We start from the raw sequence: 21819 nt of genomic DNA, 5'->3' as shown, positions 1-21819 counted from the left end.
CAAAAATAAAATACACAACTATAGATAAATACAAAAATTAAAACGTAATAATTGTAGCCTTTCAGTCAAACACAACTGGAATACTGGAGGACATACTAGAAATTTGTAGACAATGAACCGGCCATTTCTAGATATTATAATTATAGCTAACTGATACAACTCTAATTAATTCAACTGACTGATCGTAGTTTTGTCGCGAAGTCGCATACGACATTACGATGGTGGTCTATGGAGGTTAAAATGGTTGGACGTGTTCACACCGTCAAACGTTGAAACAGACGCAAAACAAAATTTGGACGCAGCAAATACTACCAGAAGGACTATGGATTTTTAGAGGATATGAAAGGGAAACACTGAAAATGTTTTATGATCTCAATTGAAAATGCTATATTCATAATATTATGACATGTAAGATAAATAAAACAAGATATAGGTTAGATTTAATACCATATTAAGCGTATAGGTATAGGTAATATATTATATGTTAATGCATTTATAACACGCGTATAAATCTACGGTTGTTTAACAATTTTTTTACACAAAATTCCTCTTAACTTAATTACATTGTTTCAAAATAAATAATTGATGATGTTTGAAGTACACATTATCAGTTTTTCATATACCTGAAAAATATTATCTTATTCACTTATTGTTACAAATAAGTAATTCCTAACTTGTAAAAATAATATTGTTTTAAATGTTGTGATAATACAAACTATAATCGCTAGCAAAAGTTCTGCCGACAGTACTTAATACCAGTTCTAATAAGCACCTATTATGATTTAAGATTAAATGATTACAAATTTACAACAATAAATATCTTAAATCATGAGAAGTATTAATCGTCATTTGTCAGACACGTCGTCATCATCCTATATCCTGTATTTTATGAAACAACTGCTCTAATATTATACGTATATTTTATATAGGTGTTTAATATTAATTGTGCTATTTCTCGTAAAATAGTAAATACTAAATACCTATCCTGTCATTCAGCATTCTTCTTTTAAAAATATAATATTATACCTTAAATTTCAGCAGTTTAAATACTGAACGAATTGCGAAGTTTTTCAACTTTCCACGTCGATTGAAAACAATTTAAACCGAGAAGAGGACACCACATCCATAACTCATAAGGTACAAATATTAACATAATATTATAAAATACAATTGAAAATGTATTCAATCCAGAAAACTATCGTTTAAAATTTGTTATTTATAACCTAAACAATAATAAATACCTACTAAATGTTAATGCAATTTTTCAAAGGCAATGTATTAATATTAAATTTAAATTAATGAGTTATGCATACATACATTTTAAATTAGTAACAAAAAAAGTATGTAAAATACCAAAAAGTTTATGTAAATTATTTAATGATGTATATAATATGATCTATATACATTTAAAAATTTAGCATTTGCCTCTTTCAAATTTCTTGATCCGTTTCTGTTTATAGTATTTATTCATTGTAAAATATTTAATACCTTTAGTAGTTTAGTATGACATAAGTCATTCTTATTCATATCTAGTCACGTAGCTTATATTTTTTCTTAACATGGACGTTGTTTATTTTTGTTCCAATATACATATTACACAAATATGAATTGGAAATTTATAGGTACGTCTTATCTCTGTAAACCGAGTTGAAATAGTTTTGTTTTGTTTCCCCATCCAGAGCTTTAAATGACCTCGATAAATTATTATTCCAAATTATTTTGATTTGGCTACTCGGGCTACTCCAAAAATAAATTGCTATTACCTACTAATATTTATTCTAATAAATGCATAAGTATAAATGCAATTTGAAATAAACCAACATTGAAATAACTATAGTTTGGAAAATAAAAACATTGGAAGTATTGGCTAATCGCTAATGACATAAATAGATTGTTATGGAATGATAACAACTTATTGGTCATTGGAACAAATAATTCTTGGAATAAATAAGCTTCGATATAATTATTTCTCGGAACAAATTTATAAAAACTAATCCTTATACTTCAGTGAAAAAAAAACGAATTAAAACGACTTATTGTGTTAGTGTCACCTATTAATTTTACCTATAGTAAATACGTTTATTTTCTCCCTATTCCGCATTTCGCCTGGATCAACCTTGTCGTCTGCTGCATCTTGATTTGTTTAAAAACTATTTTTATTTTTTAAACAGAAACTTTTAATCCAGGAATCTAATGACGTATGCATGTAAACAGTTACTTTATAGATAATTTATACAAGTATATAATTATTTCACAATAATGTGAAATACTATATAAATACTAACTTGTAAGTTGTAAGTATAATGGAACTCGTTAAATGGAAATGGGTTAATTTTTTTTTAAATAAACTCGAGATTATAGTTTATTATTTCCTTATGACTTTATAGACGAAAATCCTGCAGACAAATAATAGGAGGGTGGGCTTTAATATTCAAAAACATAGAGATAACTATGGAAGGATTTTTAAACAGCAACAATACAAACCTTGTTAATCGTTACATAGAAATTATTTTTTAGTAGTTATTTATTAGTAATATATTACACATATTAATTATTTATTATTATATGATTAAAAATAATATTTTTTTTTTTAGTAAAAATGTATTACATATTTTATTTTTTTATCGGTATACTTTTCTTTCCAAATTCCTCCGCCCCAAACTGTTATAATAGTCATTTATGCCTTATTAGTTATTAATAAATACAAGTAGTGCTATGAAAAGTTGTGTATAAATATATTATATAAAATACTCATCGCTGATCAAAATTGATTTGTCTTAAAATAAAAAAAAATATGAATATTATATAATTACTAAGGAAAATAATTTTAAAAACCTAGTACAGTCATTGTGCTGTATCGTATAGTAGCCAGTAGGTGTCGTATATACATCGTAATTGAGTAGGTCACCGAAATGAATGTGTTAAATTTTAATTCAATGGTACATCATTGTATATGATTAAAAACGGTTCTGAGCGGAGACTGTGCCTGCGTCAGCACCGTCAACCTAAATATATACCTTAAAATCTGTACCGCAAGAAATGGCAAAATACATTTTAATGGGTAATTATAGCTGGGTGATTTACCGTTATTACCACGACGATGATATCATATTGATCCTGCGCGAACCGACGATTAAATAAGTACTACTACTCGTTGTCATGGTGGCAGTGTTTCAAGGTTGCCAGTATTTTATTTGCATCGCATATAATCCTATATCCCTATATCTACTATATATATATATATATATGAGATCATTTATTATATTATATACATACATATATTTGATATTCGATATTTATTGATAACATATTACTATATTAGTATACGTCATGCGTAATACATATCTTAAAACTTATTTTATTCCAAAATGTTTATAAATCCGAATAGATATCAAAAATACAGAATTATCTACTACATAATACACTCTTATACTTCTATTTCTATAGGTGTTATTCTATCTATAAACCACGATATTAAAAGAAATATATTAATATGACACCAACAGAGGATGTATCTCTTAAATGAGTCACTGCTGTGGTTCATGGTCATCGAAGGTAATAAGGAGATCCCTTCCTTAAAAGGAGTTGGAAAAAAATATGATTAATAAAGTCATAAGTAGTAATTTATTCAACTTAACCTTCTGTATTTTTTTTACTTAGAAGTCTTAGACAAAAAAGTTGTTGCAATAGTACCTCTAAGGCTCTATCCTCTATACTCTTTTATAGGCACTGGGCACTAGTAGGCAGTCTACTAGTCTAGACTTCCGATTAAATTACATAGGTTGGAAAATTGTTAAAACTATAATCATGATAGCATTGATAGCTAGTTAATAAGTTTTTCTTAAAATTTATTTTATTATGATAATTATTTAATAGGATGTTTCTTAAATGTTTTAAGATCAAAAAACACTTTTATACCAAACAATATTTTATGCGGGCACCATATGAAAAAAAAAAGTAGACAAAACATGACAATACAAAATGGTAAACAATAAAAAAGTCCCAACAAAATATAATTTATAAAAATATTATTTGTTAGTTATATATATAATTATTCATTAAACTAAGTAGTCAACCAACTATTGTTTTAAAATTACTTGTATATTAAATTATTACATTAAAACACAAACTATTACTACTTCCTACTTCTTTTCTGTATCTAACCCTAATTGAGATATCATTGTGTATAAAAGTATAAAACTGTCTGTATAATAAAAACGATTAAAACATATTATTTGTAAAAATGACTATTTAATAATAAAACATATTTATTCAATAGTTAACTAATTGACTGACAACTGAAAAGTACCTACCATTAATATAATATATTCAAATAATTTCTTCTCGGACTTTTTTTCCTAATATCCAACATAACATAATATCAATATACAATATATACTAATATAGCAAAACATATTAAACTATTTTATTATGGTATTATAGCATCAGTGATCAGAGTAGCAAATGCGTGATACGTTATTGATAATTTTGCTTTTTTCATTATATAGTTACTGTAGTTATAAGAATTTTGAATAACTTTTTCCAGACCTTCCTGGAACTTTTACAAATTATTAGCCAAACACTAGAGGTTCTGCGAAACGTAGTTTAAGAAAATATGATGGATGAATTATGATGCCCATATATTATCACAATTCAATATACCTAATAAGTAATAGCAAATAATTCTAACTTAAATTCATCTAGTTTACTTATTTATAACTCATAAAAAAACAATACATTTAATTAATTTTAAAAGTAAGTTAAAATTAGGTATTTTCTATTTGAAATAGTATCCTGGTTACTTAATTATAAGTTTTTATTTTTAACATAATATAGTAGTATAGTACACTGACAAAGTAATGTAATATAAAATTATGTTTGATATTTCATGCATGAATACACACATTTTTTACACTCTATAGTTCTCAGTTTACTCATCATTCACTATCCACCTGTGTGGTTGTGTATCATATTACTTAGGACCATGATGATTTTATACTCTAAACTTTGAAAGGTAGCTAAAAATATCAAAACCAGTATTTACAAACAAAGAGATTAAAAACTAATATAAAATAAATAAGGTACACATTTTACGTATTATATGCATAATTAAAATAATATAATAGATGTCATTTAAAGTTACTTCAAATATAATAAAAACTAACCTCATATTTATTAGATGTTTAGATCATAATTTAAATCATTATTAAATGTCATAACTCATAAAGTTATAACAAAAAACAAATATAATTGGTTGGCGCAGTGCGGTGTTCATTTGAGGAAAGTATTTATTTTTTGTTTGTACATATTTTGTAATATAAAATATACATTCATATTCAACGTTGAGAGTGATTTCTGGTAAAAAATTGAATTTTATTTCAAACTTTTGGGGATCAATTATGAAAACTTCAAGTAATCATCAAAATAATTAGGGAAAAATAAAATACAATTAGGAAAACAGGAATATTTCAAACGAAATACGTATAGGTTTTGTTATAAAATTATAAGATTTTTCAATTTTTATACATATACCTAAGACTTAAAAATAAATACAAGGTTATTCATAATTTATTATTATTGAAACTCAGAAATCAAAATGATCATATTGTCGCAATTTTTCTTTTTTAATTTAGTTTAAATGAAGTATAGGTAATGTTATTTAAGTAACGAGCTCATTATTTTGTTGAAACTATTATTAAAAGATATTATTCCAGCGATTATCAGTTCTACCAGCTACCTACTTAGTATTTTCCCACTTTTTATTATTATTAATATGGATTTTTCCAATTTTTTTCGCAGTGCACATGAATGTAAAACTTCAATATTGTGGCTTACAATAAGAACAAAATTTGATAGGCTACGCGTTTTGCCTTTAATCAGTTAAAACAATGGTTGGTTAGTTTCGCGCTAAATGTTAAACGTACCTATTGATAAAATAAACAATTATAATATCCATTATGACATTATAAATAAATTAATGAAGTTTCTTTTACAGATTATATTATAAGGTATTATTGTATTAAAGGTATATTATATTATATTATTATTATTACATTTAAATATTTAATATAATTTTACGTTTATCCGTATTTTTAAAGCTATATTATTTAATATCTAAGTATGGAAAATTAATTCATCTATAGGTACGTATGTTAAATGAATCATAGCAAAATAAAATTAACTTTGCAATAAGAATGTATTTGTTTTGAGTAATATTATGACTTGAATTGTTTTATGATGTTTGGTTGAACTAGATAAGATATTAACAGTGAAGTATTTAATAACAATAATTGAATAATCTTTATTAAACTTATGTTTTTAGATACCTACTAAGTGGAACGATGAACATATTTATTTTATAATGAAGTGTATATATTAGCTTTTGATAGAAATAGAAAATTAGATGTAGCCTTTAGAGACATCCCGCATTGCCCTCCTAAAAATATTAGAAAGACATTGTTTTTATATATAATGCCCCCCCAAAGTTTGCTTTACCCCACCTGACAATTTGGTCTGGCTACGGGCCTACTCGGAGAGCCGAAGAGGTCAAAATTAAAAATTCTCTGTAATTTTCAAAATAACTGCAGGGAAAAACAAACAAAACATAAAGGTAAAACAAAACATACTTGAAATGTTCCCTCAAAGTTACAAAATGTCAAAAACACTTTTTTATAAACGCTTAAACTTAGAATTTTCACGACATTCGTAAAAATTTGCAAATTATTTTGTAGTACTTACAAATTTTGTAGTAAACTTATTTGTATTTCAGGATTTAAATTTAATAAAAGATTTTTCATAAGTTGTTATTTGTTAAAAACATATAATAAAAAAAAAGTTTACCGGAAACTGGAGTCGATTTAATTTTCATTTGAAGTTCAAATGTTTACAGTAGATACTAGGTATTCTGGTATTCATCAGTAAAATAACTATTTCTTCTCATCGGTTTTTGATATTTTATTGTTGTAATTCTTGAACACATAACTGTAGGCAATTAAAATTTTTTAACAAATGTTTGTATGTACTTATAAAAATTTTATTTTTATAAATGCCGAACAAAATTGTTTCACTCAATAAAAAAATTTGAAAATTTAATACAAGAACTCATAAAATTTGGTGTTATAGCTATATTGATGTATAATATATTAAGTACATAGTCATAATTCAGGACTAAGTATTTCTACACTTTGTTTTTTTAATACTAGAATTTCAAATTTGAACGAATTTCATATTATTTAAACTATTTACAACACGACATTATAATGTTCGGAACACGTGTTAGACAAAGATGTAGCTTTCCAGTTTCCAAACTACACAGGTTTAAGTGTGATCTATACATTAAAATCACATAACAATTTTTTTTTCTATTTTGTTTATTGTAAATCATCGTTTTGACGATTGTGTATTTAGTGTTCAAAAGGAGAATCATTAATTTTGTTTACTAAACGTTATTAGGTATACCAAGAAATTTAATTAATAAAATGTTTGAAAAAACAAAAACAAATTTCGTTTATTTTAACTAACCTTACCGATAAACACGTAATCAACTTTTGCAATAAACATAATATTATGCTACATCGTGGTAAACATTAAAGTTTGGCAGGTACTTAATAAATATTACAAACATTGGGTAGGTACCTATCGAGAATATAAAAATATATGGTGTCAGTCATATTAAGTTTAAACTCGTGACAAATGATAAGGCCTTCGAAAATCAGATTTAAATACGTGTACAAAATATGTACAATGCGTATAATTAAACGATTATAGAACATTGTTTGGAGTTTTTTTTTTTTTTTTTTTTCATAAAGACCATTGGCTTTTGGAGACGGGACCGTCATATACTATTATTATTATTATTATTATTACAGAAGGTATCGTTATCAGCGAGCGGCAGACGATTTTGAGAACCAATTGTGCGGAGTGACGTCAAAAGGCCTAGTAGCGTTATCTCTTGATGTCCAATCAAACGTGGATATCACATCAACACTCTCGCACTCCCGACGTATTCACGTACACACACACACACACACGCGCGAGCGCGCGCGCAGACACACACACACACGTACGTAGCGCGCATACCCACACACATACCCACAAGTGACGACTTACGCACCACTCGCCAGCACCCATTCCCGTACGGGGTACATACGATAGCGTATTCGGAGTAGCGCGCGCGCGCACACACGCACACACACACGACGCACACACTCGCGCGAGTACTATTTACACGAGTACACACAGTAGACCCACAGTACACACACGGTACACACACACGCACACGTTGACGGACGCGCAAATTGGCTTTTGAGCAGCTTACGTCTTGTGCGCTGCGAGCTTTTCGTCGTACTACTACTACCTGCCTTTGCAAGTGAGTGCTGCTGCTGCTGCTGCTGGCGTGACCGTCACAGTCACAGTCGACGACAGTTTTATTTATTGTAGATCGTCTGCGTCGCGTACCGCGTCCCAAAATGTATTTTTCCTGCTAACCGGTGTGCGTTGTGACTTGACTTGTCTACAGGGTGCTGTGGATATTATGTCATCCGACAATGCTGTCGGCGGTGGCCAGTCGAACCCGGAGATGGTCAGGGGACAGATATTCGACGTCGGTCCCAGGTACACGAATCTCTCGTACATCGGCGAGGGAGCTTACGGAATGGTCGTGTAAGTACGAGTCTGTAGCTGCGTTTTTGTTTTTTTTTTGTTTTTATTTTTGCGCTTAAGCGCACGTCAAAATCTGACGTTCGTCCTGTGAGGAACAGTACGTCACGTCCAGTTTTGGATTTTGAGTTGAACACACCGTGTACCCGTGTAGACGGAATCATCTCGATTGTTTACCCGTTAAAACATATTCTTTTTTGATGCGTTCAGAGTATAGATATTTATGTTGTGCCTATAATTAATCCGAGTTTAGAATATTTCACTTTTTGTTTATTTAAAATATTATTTGATAAGAAGATTATTGGACAATAATATTATGTGTTATTATTATTTATTTTTTATTTTTACCTCCTACAAAATAAAGTTGGTTTAATAAACATTTATTAAAACCGCTCAAATAGATTATTTTTATAAAATTTTTTTACCAATCAAATAGTATCAAAAGTATGGGAGAAGCACTTTTGAGTATATATAGATGCCAATAGAGTTAAAGTATTTTAAATATTTCTATAACATTTTCTTTTTATGTTTATGAAAATATTTTAAAATAAATTTATGTCAAGTAATTGTATTAATTTAAAAATGTACCTACTACATCACTAATGACTACCTACATATTAACTAAGAAAAAATTGATTAAAATTAAGAAATGATACCTAAATATAAATTATATGATAATAGTATGATTTGAAAATTAGTATTAATATTTTATGTTTATAATAAACCATAATCATCAAGAGTAACTAATAATTGCGACATATTTCAAAATATAAATATCTTTAATAATATTTTATTCATCGGATTATATTTTTCATTGTTTCTTACAATGTTTGATAAATTCAGTTTTTTTCTTTTTCTTAGGTATGTCCGGAGTAAGTGTAACATTTTAACTCTTATAGGAATAAGATAATCTTGGTATATACTATATACATACATTGTCTTGATTCTTTTACTTGAACTATATGTGTCAAAATGACATTCATAAATAATTAAATTTATATAATTTAACATGAATATCTGAGCTTTAAAAATAATATGATTGTTCTATAATGCATTATTTTGTTTTGTTTGAAGTTGATTGATATTAAAATATAATCTTATCGATAAGAATACATTCATTTAATATTTTTTATTATTCAATAATAAGTATACATTTATATTTTGTGTATATATTTAAAAGTTGAAAGTAATTTAAAATGATTTCCTTTTTATAATACACGAGTTCATAATTTAAATATAAAATAATAATAATAATGAAGTTCAATATAACTATAACATTATAAATAATATACCTACTATGAATATAATTTTATTTAGTTTAACTGTATCACAGCAATTTCCAAACATTTTTGTTTTATACTTCCATATTTTTTTAAAATGAAAAATATATTGTCTTGTATCTCTATCAATCTTATCTATAAATGAGTTAATATTACAATAATATTGAAGTCAATTGGATAATTGACCTAAAAATAACTTTGATTATTGATGAAAAATTAGTTTTAGAAAGTGCGTTGTTTAAGTAAAAAATTAGGAAGACAAAAAAAACCTAACCAGTTTTTGACAAAATATATTTTATATATATTAATTATAGTTTAAAAATTAATAACAGACATAAAACATTTTCACTAAATATTTATACCAATTTAGATTTTGTAGTATGACATAATTTTAAACAATCTTCATTGAATTTAAATTTGACATATAATACATTGAGTAATACATATTATATTAAAGTGACTCATTCAATGATGAGGTTCATTTAAAGCTATTCAGCAAAGCGACTGTCTTTTTATTTATCATAATACAATTTTGTAGTTACAATAATTCATTGTAAAAACAAATCATGTTTAATAAAGCAAAACTTACTGCATTGATGTTTTAGTAACTATAATATATATCTTATATTGCTTAATTATAACAACTACTGTTGGTGTAGTAAAAAATAAATCCCTATTTTTATTTATTATTATTGTTTAAATTGTTTTAACAGATTTATCTTCTGTATTATTTTTAAAAGTTAAATTATATATTTTTATAAAAAACAAAAACTTTTTACTTTTCAGTACTTTTTTGGTGTATTGATTTTGATGAAAAATTCAAAAGCTTCAAATTTGTTTCTTTTTATTTTCAGTATTTCTGGTAGTTGGTTTTAATTGTAGTAGGTCACTTATATCTACATGGTAGCTGATTGAGTCATGATGACTGGTTAATTTAAAATTAATAAATCACTTAACGTTTTTGTATTTCCAATAAATTATTTAAATCAGTCTATTTCCTTATATTTTTGTACACTTTCTGTTAATTTTTTCTGCTCCAAAACAAAAGTTTGTTGTTAAAATGTGAACATATAATGATCATTAAATAAACTCTACACTAATAATTGTCTTTCATATTATTTATCATTGTTAATGGAGTTCATCATTAATTAACCATTTAAGCAACTCTGAATTTTTAAATTGCAAAAATTAATAAATAAACTGAATATTTCAAGTCAATAATGAATATAATTTTGAATAGTAAAATATTTTGTTGATTAAAATTGTATCTGTTAATATTATTTTTTCAAAAAAATTGTAGTTAAATTATTATTGAAATATCAAGATTTATAACTATTATCCTTTTTTACTAGAAATATTTTAATGTATTAAAATAACTAATTTATAATTAATTAATTTTATAGGTCGGCTTTTGACAATGAGACAAATTGTAAAGTAGCCATAAAAAAAATCTCACCATTTGAACATCAAACATATTGTCAACGAACATTGCGAGAAATTAAAATATTAACTCGATTTAAACATGAAAACGTTAGCAAAATCAATCATTATATTTAGAAATTACTAATTTAAATATATTATTACTCATTTGTATATTATCTTTATAGATAATTGATATAAGAAATATTTTACGAGCGGAAACCATTGAACAAATGAAAGATGTATACATTGTTCAATGCTTGATGGAGACTGATTTGTATAAGCTTTTAAAAACTCAGGTGAATTGAAATAATATAATATGTTTATAAATTATAACCATATTTATAGAAAATTAAATTGTAGAGTTGTTGAAAAAATCATTAATATTTTTATTCCAGAAGAAAATATATTTTATTATGATTATTAATTATTTGTCTTTTTTGATATATTACAGAGACTGAGCAATGATCATATTTGTTATTTCCTTTATCAAATTCTTCGAGGGCTTAAATATATACATTCAGCAAATGTCCTCCACCGTGATCTCAAACCTAGCAATCTGCTTCTCAACACAACGTGTGATCTCAAAGTACATATGATTTATTTAATATTTTGTATTGAATTATATTATATCATGATCTTTAATGCATGGTTTAAAATTATTGTACTCAAAGTTTTTTAGGATAATGTAAAAAACTAATTTTTTTAGATATGTGATTTTGGTCTTGCAAGAGTTGCTGACCCTGATCATGATCACACTGGATTTCTTACAGAATACGTAGCCACTAGATGGTATCGTGCTCCTGAAATTATGTTGAATTCAAAAGTAAAAATTAATTTTAATAAATTATAAATAATTAAACAATTATTAATTATTAATTATTTTGTAGGGTTATACAAAATCAATTGATATGTGGTCAGTTGGTTGTATTTTAGCTGAAATGCTTTCCAACAGACCGATATTTCCTGGTAAACATTACCTAGACCAGTTAAATCATATATTGGGAATACTTGGTTCACCAACTGCAGTAGATTTGTTGTGTATTATTAATGATAAAGTATGTACTTAACTTCTAAATGTTGTTTTAAGTCTTGAATAATTGATGAATTTATGGTTTTTATAGGCTCGGAGTTACTTACAATCATTGCCCTTCAAACCAAAAATAGCATTTTCAAAACTTTACCCAACTGCTGATCCAAAAGCTCTGGACTTGCTGGATAAAATGCTGACATTCAACCCTCACAATAGAATCACAGTTGAAGAGGCTCTGGCACATCCGTATCTTGAACAGTATTATGACCCTGCTGATGAGGTATACCATATTTATTTATATTACATATTCTTTGTTAAAATGAATACTAATATATAAATGTCTAGATAGATAGGTAGTAAAACCTCACAAGTTGAAATTAAAATTTTGTCTGACTAACAGACAAGCAATTATATCTGCCATAGCAATAGATTAGTAATAAGTAAAAAATTAATTAAATTAGCTCACTCTAGTGGTTCTAGCTATATCCATTAGTATACTCTATCCAGCAAAAGAACACTGCGGGCCGACCAAAATCGGTTTTTCTGCGCATCTCCAGACGTGACACCCTGCTATAGAGGAACCAGTTTCGATAGCAGGGTGATGCGTAATTGGTATATTTTCTCGCTAGATGGAATATAAGTGATTCATTTTTTCTATTAGCTGTATCTGTATTTTTGACAATTAAATTTATAGGCATCTATATAACCACTATATGAATGTATCAGCTATTATTGAATGATACAAATGGCTGTATTAGCCAAATAAGTCAATACGTTTGTTTGAATTAATGATAAGTTATAACTGTTATAAATAATTGTGATTAAAAAAACTGATTGTCTTTATAAATTTGTAAGGAGAATACTATTGTTACATTGTTAAATAATAGTTACCAGTTCATCACAATAATAGATCATAACATTATCACAGCCTTTTCTACTGAAAAATTAATATGACTAGTTTTTTTTTTTAAGAAAATATATACCAGTACCTATGTGTCTTTCTGTTACTTAATACGTTAACTGCCATATGACCGCCGGTGACCATAAATTAATTTGTTTTTATATTAACTTTTCTATAACGCTACAATAATGCACTGAAATAATGACCGTAGCTTGGCAGGAATCATTAAAATTTTTTTTGATATAATATATTTTTCTTTCAATTTTTTTTCAAATGTTTGGTACTTATATACCAATTTGGCTGTATATATGCTTGGCGTATAACAAATACCTATTATATGACCGCCGGCGGCCATTTGGCGGTCAACGTGTTAAGAAAATGTACTTAAGAATAACTTTTATTAAATGTTTACCACTTTCATTATGTAGATTGTCACATTATTTTAATAAAACCAATAGCTTTATTCAGATTATAGTTTTCAGAGTTTCAGTTACAATTTTTATAATGAAATATAATAAAGACAATTTAATAATAAAAATCATAGGATAATACTGTGAAATACATAGTAAAGATAAATAATAATTAAATATTATTAATCTTGTTGGATATTGGAGGATATACATTGCTTCATATTTAATCATAGACCACGGCATATTAGCTAAATTATTTACTGATAATGATGAAAGATTAATATTAAGAGGGCACTACCTGTATGCGTTATCTCCATCTTACAAATGCATGATATAGGAATATAGCAAATTATACATTCTGAAGAATTGATTTAAATATTGTATTTTTAATATTACAGTGAATTTATCTATTATCAAATTTAAAAGCAATAATATTATTCTCATATTTAATCTTGTAGGTTTTATTTTTATATTTTAATATTTAAGACTAAAGAGTTACAATGTTAAAAACATTTTAAAATGTTCATAACTTGCTTTAAAGTTAAAAAGTTATAAAATATTTAAAAAAGTCTATCAGGTTCTTTAAATAATATTCTTGCATTTAAATTTAAAAATATGTAAATTTATTGTAATATTAAGCATAAAGAGAGTTAAATGAATTCTTCAGAATGTTCAATTTTGCTATGTTAGTAAGACTAAGACCTATGCATATAAATGTATAGTATATTCTTAAAAGGACATGATACCTACATGTGTTGTCTCTGTCTTATACACGCGTAACATAGTTAAAAAGTGTTTTGTGCGTGATAACATTACTCCCTCAATATTTTTATTAAAATGATCAAAATTTTAAATCTCATTGAGAAGAACTTTACCTGTAATGTAGCGTTTTTATTTTTTTGATAATAGTAACCAATACTATATTATAGTAAAGTTCTTTTCAATGTGATTTAAAATTTTGGTAATTTTGATATAAATATTGAGGGAGTTATGTTGTCCCGCGCAAAACACTTTTCAACTATATTACGTGTATATAAGACAAAGACAACACATGTGGGTATCACATCCTCTTAAGACGTTGTCATATTTGCATGTGTTATCTGCTTCATACTTATATAAAACATAGCAAATTTGCGTTTAATAGAATCAATTTTATGCTGTTTACTTTAAAATTAGAGTCAATTAATCTATTATCAAACTCAGAGATAAGAATATTATCTAGGGCATCACATGGGTTTTTATTGATATTTTAATTTTAAAATGAATTTAGAGCATTTCAAAGTTTTAAATCTTTTTACATAGCTATTACTCATTTTAAAATTAAAATATCAATAAAAGCGTATTTGATGGATAATGTTCTTACCTTTAAGTTTGATAATGGTAAAATGACTAATATTAAAGCTAACAGCATAAAATAGATTTTGTTGAATGCAACTTTGCCATAATATATGTAATACGGAAACAACATATGTGGGTATGATGTCCTCTTAATCCTCTTAAGATAAATAAATCTTATAATAATAATAATTGATTAAGGAATTGGTTATATTTTGATTTAAATGTTTTTTATCAGTGGTTCTCAACCCAGATGTCAAATCATAACAGTGTAAATATTTATATTTTAAATTTTGTTTTAAATAAACTTAAATTATTAAATTTTGATTGAATTTTAGTGTAATGAATTTATCAAAGCACTTTAGTGTTATTAATGCAATAATAATTATAATTCATAACGACTTTTTAGTGTTGATATTACATTAAAAGTCATTTATAATTTTGGTAGCATTTAGAAAATTGAAATTTCAAAAGGTTGAGAACCAGTGCTCATTATTATTATGAAAATGTATTTAATTTTTTGTACCTTTTACAGCCTGTTGCAGAAGAACCATTTAGATTTGCTACTGAGTTAGATGATCTACCTAGAGAAACTTTAAAACAAATGATCTTTGCGGAAACTGTGAATTTCAAACAAAATGTGTAGGCAAAGTATGGATAATATATGTTTTTAATTCCTTACAGTGCTTAAACTCTTATTCTTCTACAATTTGAACTTATATTGCATTTCAATGTTTAATACATTTCTCGCTTCTTTACAGTTCTTTATAATATATAATCCTATCTTGAGTCTAAAATATTCATCTTAGTATTAAGTACGACTTATTATGTAGTTAAATTGTATGTATGTATTATTATTATAAATTTAATATTTAATTTATATTATTTGATATTAATCAAATTTGTTGTTACATAATCAGATTATAAGTATTTGCCCCAAACCATATTTTCCTTATGAGTGACAAAAATGAAATATTGTTAGTTTTGAAATATTTAATATTATTAATGTGATCGTTAAAACTCAATCACTGCATTATGATAAAAGAAATATTTAGCTAGAATTTAAATAGTGTACATTTTTTTGTTCCCATCCGGCCATTTCTCCCATTCCCTATCATTTGTGATAATATTCATGGTACTTATACAGTATATTTATTAATATTTTATTAGATGTTGTTTAGAAATTAAATCAATGTAAACATCACGGGATGTAAAGTTGTGTTGTTAGTTAAATTAAGAAGTAAATGATTAAAACATATTGATATTACACACATTTTAAAGTTTAAATTTCAATATTTTCTTTAATTGTTTCACAAAAAAAAAAAAAAAAAATTGTGCTATTAATTTACCGTAAGTGACCTATTTTTGAAAATAAAGTCGATTAAACATTTAATAAAATTCAATTGAGTGATAACGTTCCTTTGAAACCAACTTGTAAATATTTTTTGCTATTTGTCTAATATATAAGTATATTTATTTTTATTAATTCAATATATCTTCCAAGCTTAATATTTGTAAATTATTTAAATACTTGACAGTTTTCACGTATCTATTAGTTTTGCTCATTGTAAACAATTTCGTTGTTATTTAAAAATTACATTTAATCGTATTGTATTTTTTAAAGAATATTCTTACAAACTACAATTTAATTTAAAAAATGAAAAATTCAGTAAATTATGTGATAGTATAATTATGTGTTATGTATCACTATTAAAAACTAAAACTCAGTCACAACAACAAAATTATAAGTAATATTTATAATACACAGGAAGTTACAGAAAGAACTGACAGATGTAAATTATTGTAATAACTTTTATTCTTATCAATTTAAAAAAAAAATTATTTTAATTTAGATATATGGTAAAATAATTGTTAATTATTTTTAAAAAATAATACATTATTGATTAGAACAAAATTGATTACATAATTAATTATATTTATCATCTATTCTGTTACTCCTGTATATGTTTGGTGACCAAATTGTATTTTGATGATTCGAACTGATTATTTTAATGTGTTCTCAGAGGCCTATCATTTTATATATTTATTTGTTTATTATTATTAATCGAATGAAAATCTAGATAACTTTTGTTATATGTCTTAGAGCTTACAAATGGTATTCGATTTATATTGTTAATTAAATATACAAATGAATGTTAAAAACTGATTTAAACGCAAATTATTACTTTTTATTGCAATTTAAGTATAAACTATTCTTATTTATTCTGTGTTTTGTAATATTCTATTAAACACAAACATCATTTAAAATAATTGTTTTACTCATCTGGTTTTAAGCCAAAGTTAAATTTAATTAAATGATTAAGTACAAAGCCAAAAAATTGAAGTATTACACTTTCATAAAATGTTTCTAATAAATGTTTGTAGTATTTATTCATCTTAGGTAAAATAATTGTACACATACAAATTATTATTATAAATGCTAAAATATTAATTATTTTTATTATTTTTTCTTATATTAATTCATTAATATAAATTATAAACCTTACAATATTTTGTATTTGTTAGGTAAATTATTAATTAATATTGAGTCACAGCAAATTTAAATAAGCTGACAAATTTTTTTTTGTTAACTATTTCACCATTTCATTTTCAGTAAAAAACAAAAGAAGACTTTTTGAAGATTTTTTTCATAATGTGTGTTTACTATATTTTTTACTTAAACTATATTAAATTTTATTAGAAATAATAGCAATAAAAATAGTTTTAAGTAACCATAAATTTCATTTATATTGTTTGTGTTTATATGTGAGTGCAAATATTTTACTATCAAATGAGCACAATATAACTGTTATTAATAATAAAAATTTACATTTATAATTAGCTACTAGCAAAAAAAAAAAAAAGAATTTACCTTTATTCAAATAAATTTAATCCATCAAAAATTGGTTACGATATGTGCTCTTTTATTTTTTAACTACATATTATTATACAATAATTGTGTTTAATTTATTATAATTATGCAAATTATTAAAGTAATATCGCATTTACATTATTTATAATAATCATTATTCCATTAATTTTATTTATTGTTCGCTTTTTCAAACTTTATTGTTGTTATAAAATTGATACTTGAATGATTGTTGAGTAACATGTGGAGGAGTAAAATATGTATTATATATTTTTGTCATTACATATTAACAGTATATTTGGCAATAATATTTTACCTATGTTTGTGTAATTTGTATTTATTTAATTAAATATACTGATGAATGAATTATGTGTTGGTTTATAAATTGTTAAAATACCTTTAATAAAAACATGTATTTAAGACATTTGTATATATTATTTGACATTGAGTATTTAACATTGTATTAAAACCGATATTTAATGAGCTACATTTTACTCATAGTTTATTGGAAGTTTTCCACAATGATCAACTATACAGTGTGTACTCAATTTAACATGATATTATGATTTAATGATTAATATTTGTATACAGTAACAGACATCATTTAATGTAATATCAGTCAAATATGTGTTTGTAACAACATTGAATATATATGTCGTAGCATATAATCTACTCTTAAATGCCTAGGCAGCTAGTGAAATTACATATAAATTAAATTCTTTAATTATTTGTCTAGGCGTTTAGAAAATGCCTGATTTTACTGTATACCAACAAAACATAAACATTTGAATAAAATCACTTAAAGATAAGTTATTTTATCATTTTGGTATATTTTGTAGTGTTGTATCAAACAATGATGTGTATTTTACTGGTTTGATTAATTTCAAACTAAGTCATAGCTGATCGTAAAAATTGCAAAACAGCAAACATGAAATAATTAATTTAAGCATTAAAACTATTTTGTATTGTAAAAAAATAAGACAGAAAACTAAATTAAACAGAACAGGTATTCTCCACGAATAACAGTTGCAATCCAATTCAAGATAGTTACTCATAACAATTTCTAGCTTTTCACTATATTACCAATACTATTTACGTCGAATGTAGATTAAGTAAGTTCTATAACTTTATATTATATTCCTCACAATAAAATTACATAACATTTAAAAAATTTAGTGTTTTCTTACATTACTAAAAAATTATATACTTAAAACATGTCATTGATGCTTAAAAATAATGATTCCTTACAAGCGCAAGACTTCTAGTAGTATATAAATAAATAAAAACATTTTTAAATATGTAATTTTTATATATACACAACAAAAATATCTATAACAATTTTTTTTTAGTATACTTCAATGACATCTTAACTGTATTATATAAAAATCACTAGGTAATAACAGTAAAAATAATTGTATCCTAGTGTTTTAATACTCCTAACTCTATTGATAATTACTGTTTTGACTTTCCATTGCTCCAAATTTTGGTTTTTTTCTTCCTCTTCCGCTAACATTTTGATTATTCGAGTCAGATCTTTTATTTGTTTTTGGTAGAGTAGAAACATGATGTGGCAAAATTTCTTTATTAATATCATCTTTAATTGCATTTAAATTTTTATCAATAATATTATTTGCTGGAAGTGTTTCATCTTTAATATCTGGCATTTCTGATTCCAATGCCAAGGATTCCAACATTGCCCAATGAAAGTTTATTTTAGGGTTCTTGATCAGTGATGGATAATAATTGATAGGCATACTTTCACATATTTGCATGCCTATTGATTTTTGTGTACTTGTTAAAACTATATTGTCTTCTGTTGGTTCTGCAGATTTTACTGGTTTCAAACATTCATTAAATGGCAGGAATATAACATGAAATCCTGATGGCTGGTTTTGAATACCAGTTTCATCTATAATTTCATCTTGAGGTATCAGAGCAGTTAAATGAATCTTTCCTCCTTTTCGAATTTTTAAGAAGCACATTATATACTTATTTTTCTCCAAGCAGCACTCAATAAGAGAATTCAACAATCGTGTGCTACCTTCTTCTACATCAGTATTAGGGCGAAGGAAGATGGAATTTTTAAAATGATACGATATCATAATATTTTCTTTATTTGTAAAACCAAGTAATCTAATACCTGGTTCTAGAATGCCGCCTTTTAAAATTGATAAATCTTCATTTTTAAATATTATATTTTTATTTGCATATACCAAATATTTGGCTAGATCAGACTTATACATTAATTCATCAGTGTCTATTCTCAATACTTGAGTAGTAGTAGTCAATGGTTTATTAGTCTTCTTGTCTAGCTTAACTTTTGGTGGCATTTTAGATTTTGTATAAAATCTATACAATGATGTAGATATATAATAGTCATTATTAATAAAGAATTTTATTTTGGATACACTTCTACCATGTTTCAATTTGTCATTAATTTCCAACATAATATCATCTATACTTTCTAACCCATTGGTGGGTTTAGAAATACTGTTAAAGTTCTTTAGAAGACTTTCATAGAAAAGGTTCATGTTAAATGCCGTACCAATAGGTATAAGTTTAAAATCAATATTATTTTTAATAACATCATCAATTCTTGTTCTTAGATTGAATTGCTTTTTAGAATCACCAATTTCAGGTTGGTCATTGCATGTAATGAGCATAATAGTACTACAGCTTTGATTTTCGCTAAATTTTTTTATAAGATAGTTACCATACCATATTGCGTCTGATAGTGGTGACAATGGAGATTGTCCAGTACGAATAGATTTACCAGTTAGTACATCATCGAGCTTTTTAATTAATTGAATGTTAGGTTTCATTGGTTCAGATAACACATTAATATACTTGGGACATTTTCTATTATCATCGTCTGTACCGTATATCAATATGCCTATTTTATCGTTTCTACTCTCCCTTATAAGTTTTAGAACTACTTTTTTGCAAAGTGCAATACTTGTAGCAAAAAAAGTCGAGTCATTATAAGTATTGAACATTGATTTTGAAGCGTCAATTAAAAACATTATATGTTGTTTTACAAACCATTTTTGTTGTTCTTCTTCAAAAGGTTCACTTTCCCATACAATTGGAGAATCTGATAGATCATCCATCTTATCGAGAAATGTATTATCTAAAAACAAATAAAATAAAAGGTTTGAGATACGAATGTGTATTTTATAATTAAAAATGAAAAAATATTAATGACTTATAATTTTATGTAACTATACACTTTAAAAAGCCCCTCCTTGCATTTCCATAAAAAGGTCTACAATAATAGTAGGATCAAGATTTAAATATATATATATATATATATTGATGGCCTTAAACTACTAAAAGATGTTTAATAAAAAAGAATACATTTCAATAATTTCCTGTTTTACAAAATGTATAGTGAAAGATATAAACTATTATACGTCATAATACATACCTATTTTCAAATTAAAATTGTAATAATTTGCTGTCTTTATTATCGGTAAATTTATAGAAATTTAAAAACTGTTACTATTTCTTGACATACAAAATATTATGTAAGTACGATTCAACGATCTGTATAGATTTTGTGGAACTAATTTGTTATAAATAATCTAAATATTAAGGGTTTGTAGTAAGCTTAGGCTATAGTCTCACAAATTTCCAATGTTATTACTTATTAATTATTATATTAACTAAAAGCAAAAATTTGAACACACTAAACATAAAACAAAATGTAATATAATAGTTTGATCACAAAATAATAATGAGTTTACCTATTTTATAGTAGTTGATGATAGTACGAATTTAGCGCCTTTTCTCGTGATAAAGTTTCTATTTATAATCAGTGTAACCACGAACTCTATTATCACGATCAGTTGCTTAACGCAAGAAGGGGCTGCTGACCGCCAACCGGTAGGGTTTCAAATTCGAGTATTCGACTT

General features: G+C 25.6%; 2 protein-coding genes across 2 annotated transcripts; one reads left to right on the top strand and one right to left on the bottom strand.

Moving 5' to 3' along the window:
• Positions 1-952: 952 nt before the first annotated feature.
• Positions 953-17203, top strand: LOC114126775 (mitogen-activated protein kinase 1). Its single transcript, XM_027990785.2, has 10 exons — positions 953-1137; positions 7869-8368; positions 8519-8661; positions 11342-11468; positions 11546-11656; positions 11812-11946; positions 12067-12183; positions 12248-12415; positions 12482-12670; positions 15572-17203. Exons 3-10 carry the CDS (start codon positions 8534-8536, stop codon positions 15680-15682), a joined length of 1086 nt encoding a protein of 361 aa, XP_027846586.1. The 5' UTR covers positions 953-1137; positions 7869-8368; positions 8519-8533; the 3' UTR covers positions 15683-17203.
• Positions 17204-17958: 755 nt separating this feature from the next.
• LOC114126783 (X-ray repair cross-complementing protein 6-like) lies at positions 17959-21647 on the bottom strand. The gene is made up of 2 exons (XM_027990794.2): positions 21333-21647; positions 17959-21035 (listed from the first exon to the last, which is right to left on the bottom strand). Exon 2 carries the CDS (start codon positions 21013-21015, stop codon positions 19348-19350), a length of 1668 nt encoding a protein of 555 aa, XP_027846595.2. The 5' UTR covers positions 21016-21035; positions 21333-21647; the 3' UTR covers positions 17959-19347.
• Between the last annotated feature and the right edge of the window lie 172 nt (positions 21648-21819).

Source organism: Aphis gossypii, chromosome 1 (genome assembly GCF_020184175.1).
Source record: "Aphis gossypii isolate Hap1 chromosome 1, ASM2018417v2, whole genome shotgun sequence".
NCBI lineage: Eukaryota > Metazoa > Arthropoda > Insecta > Hemiptera > Aphididae > Aphis > Aphis gossypii.
This window is presented reverse-complemented; position numbering and strand designations above follow the sequence as displayed.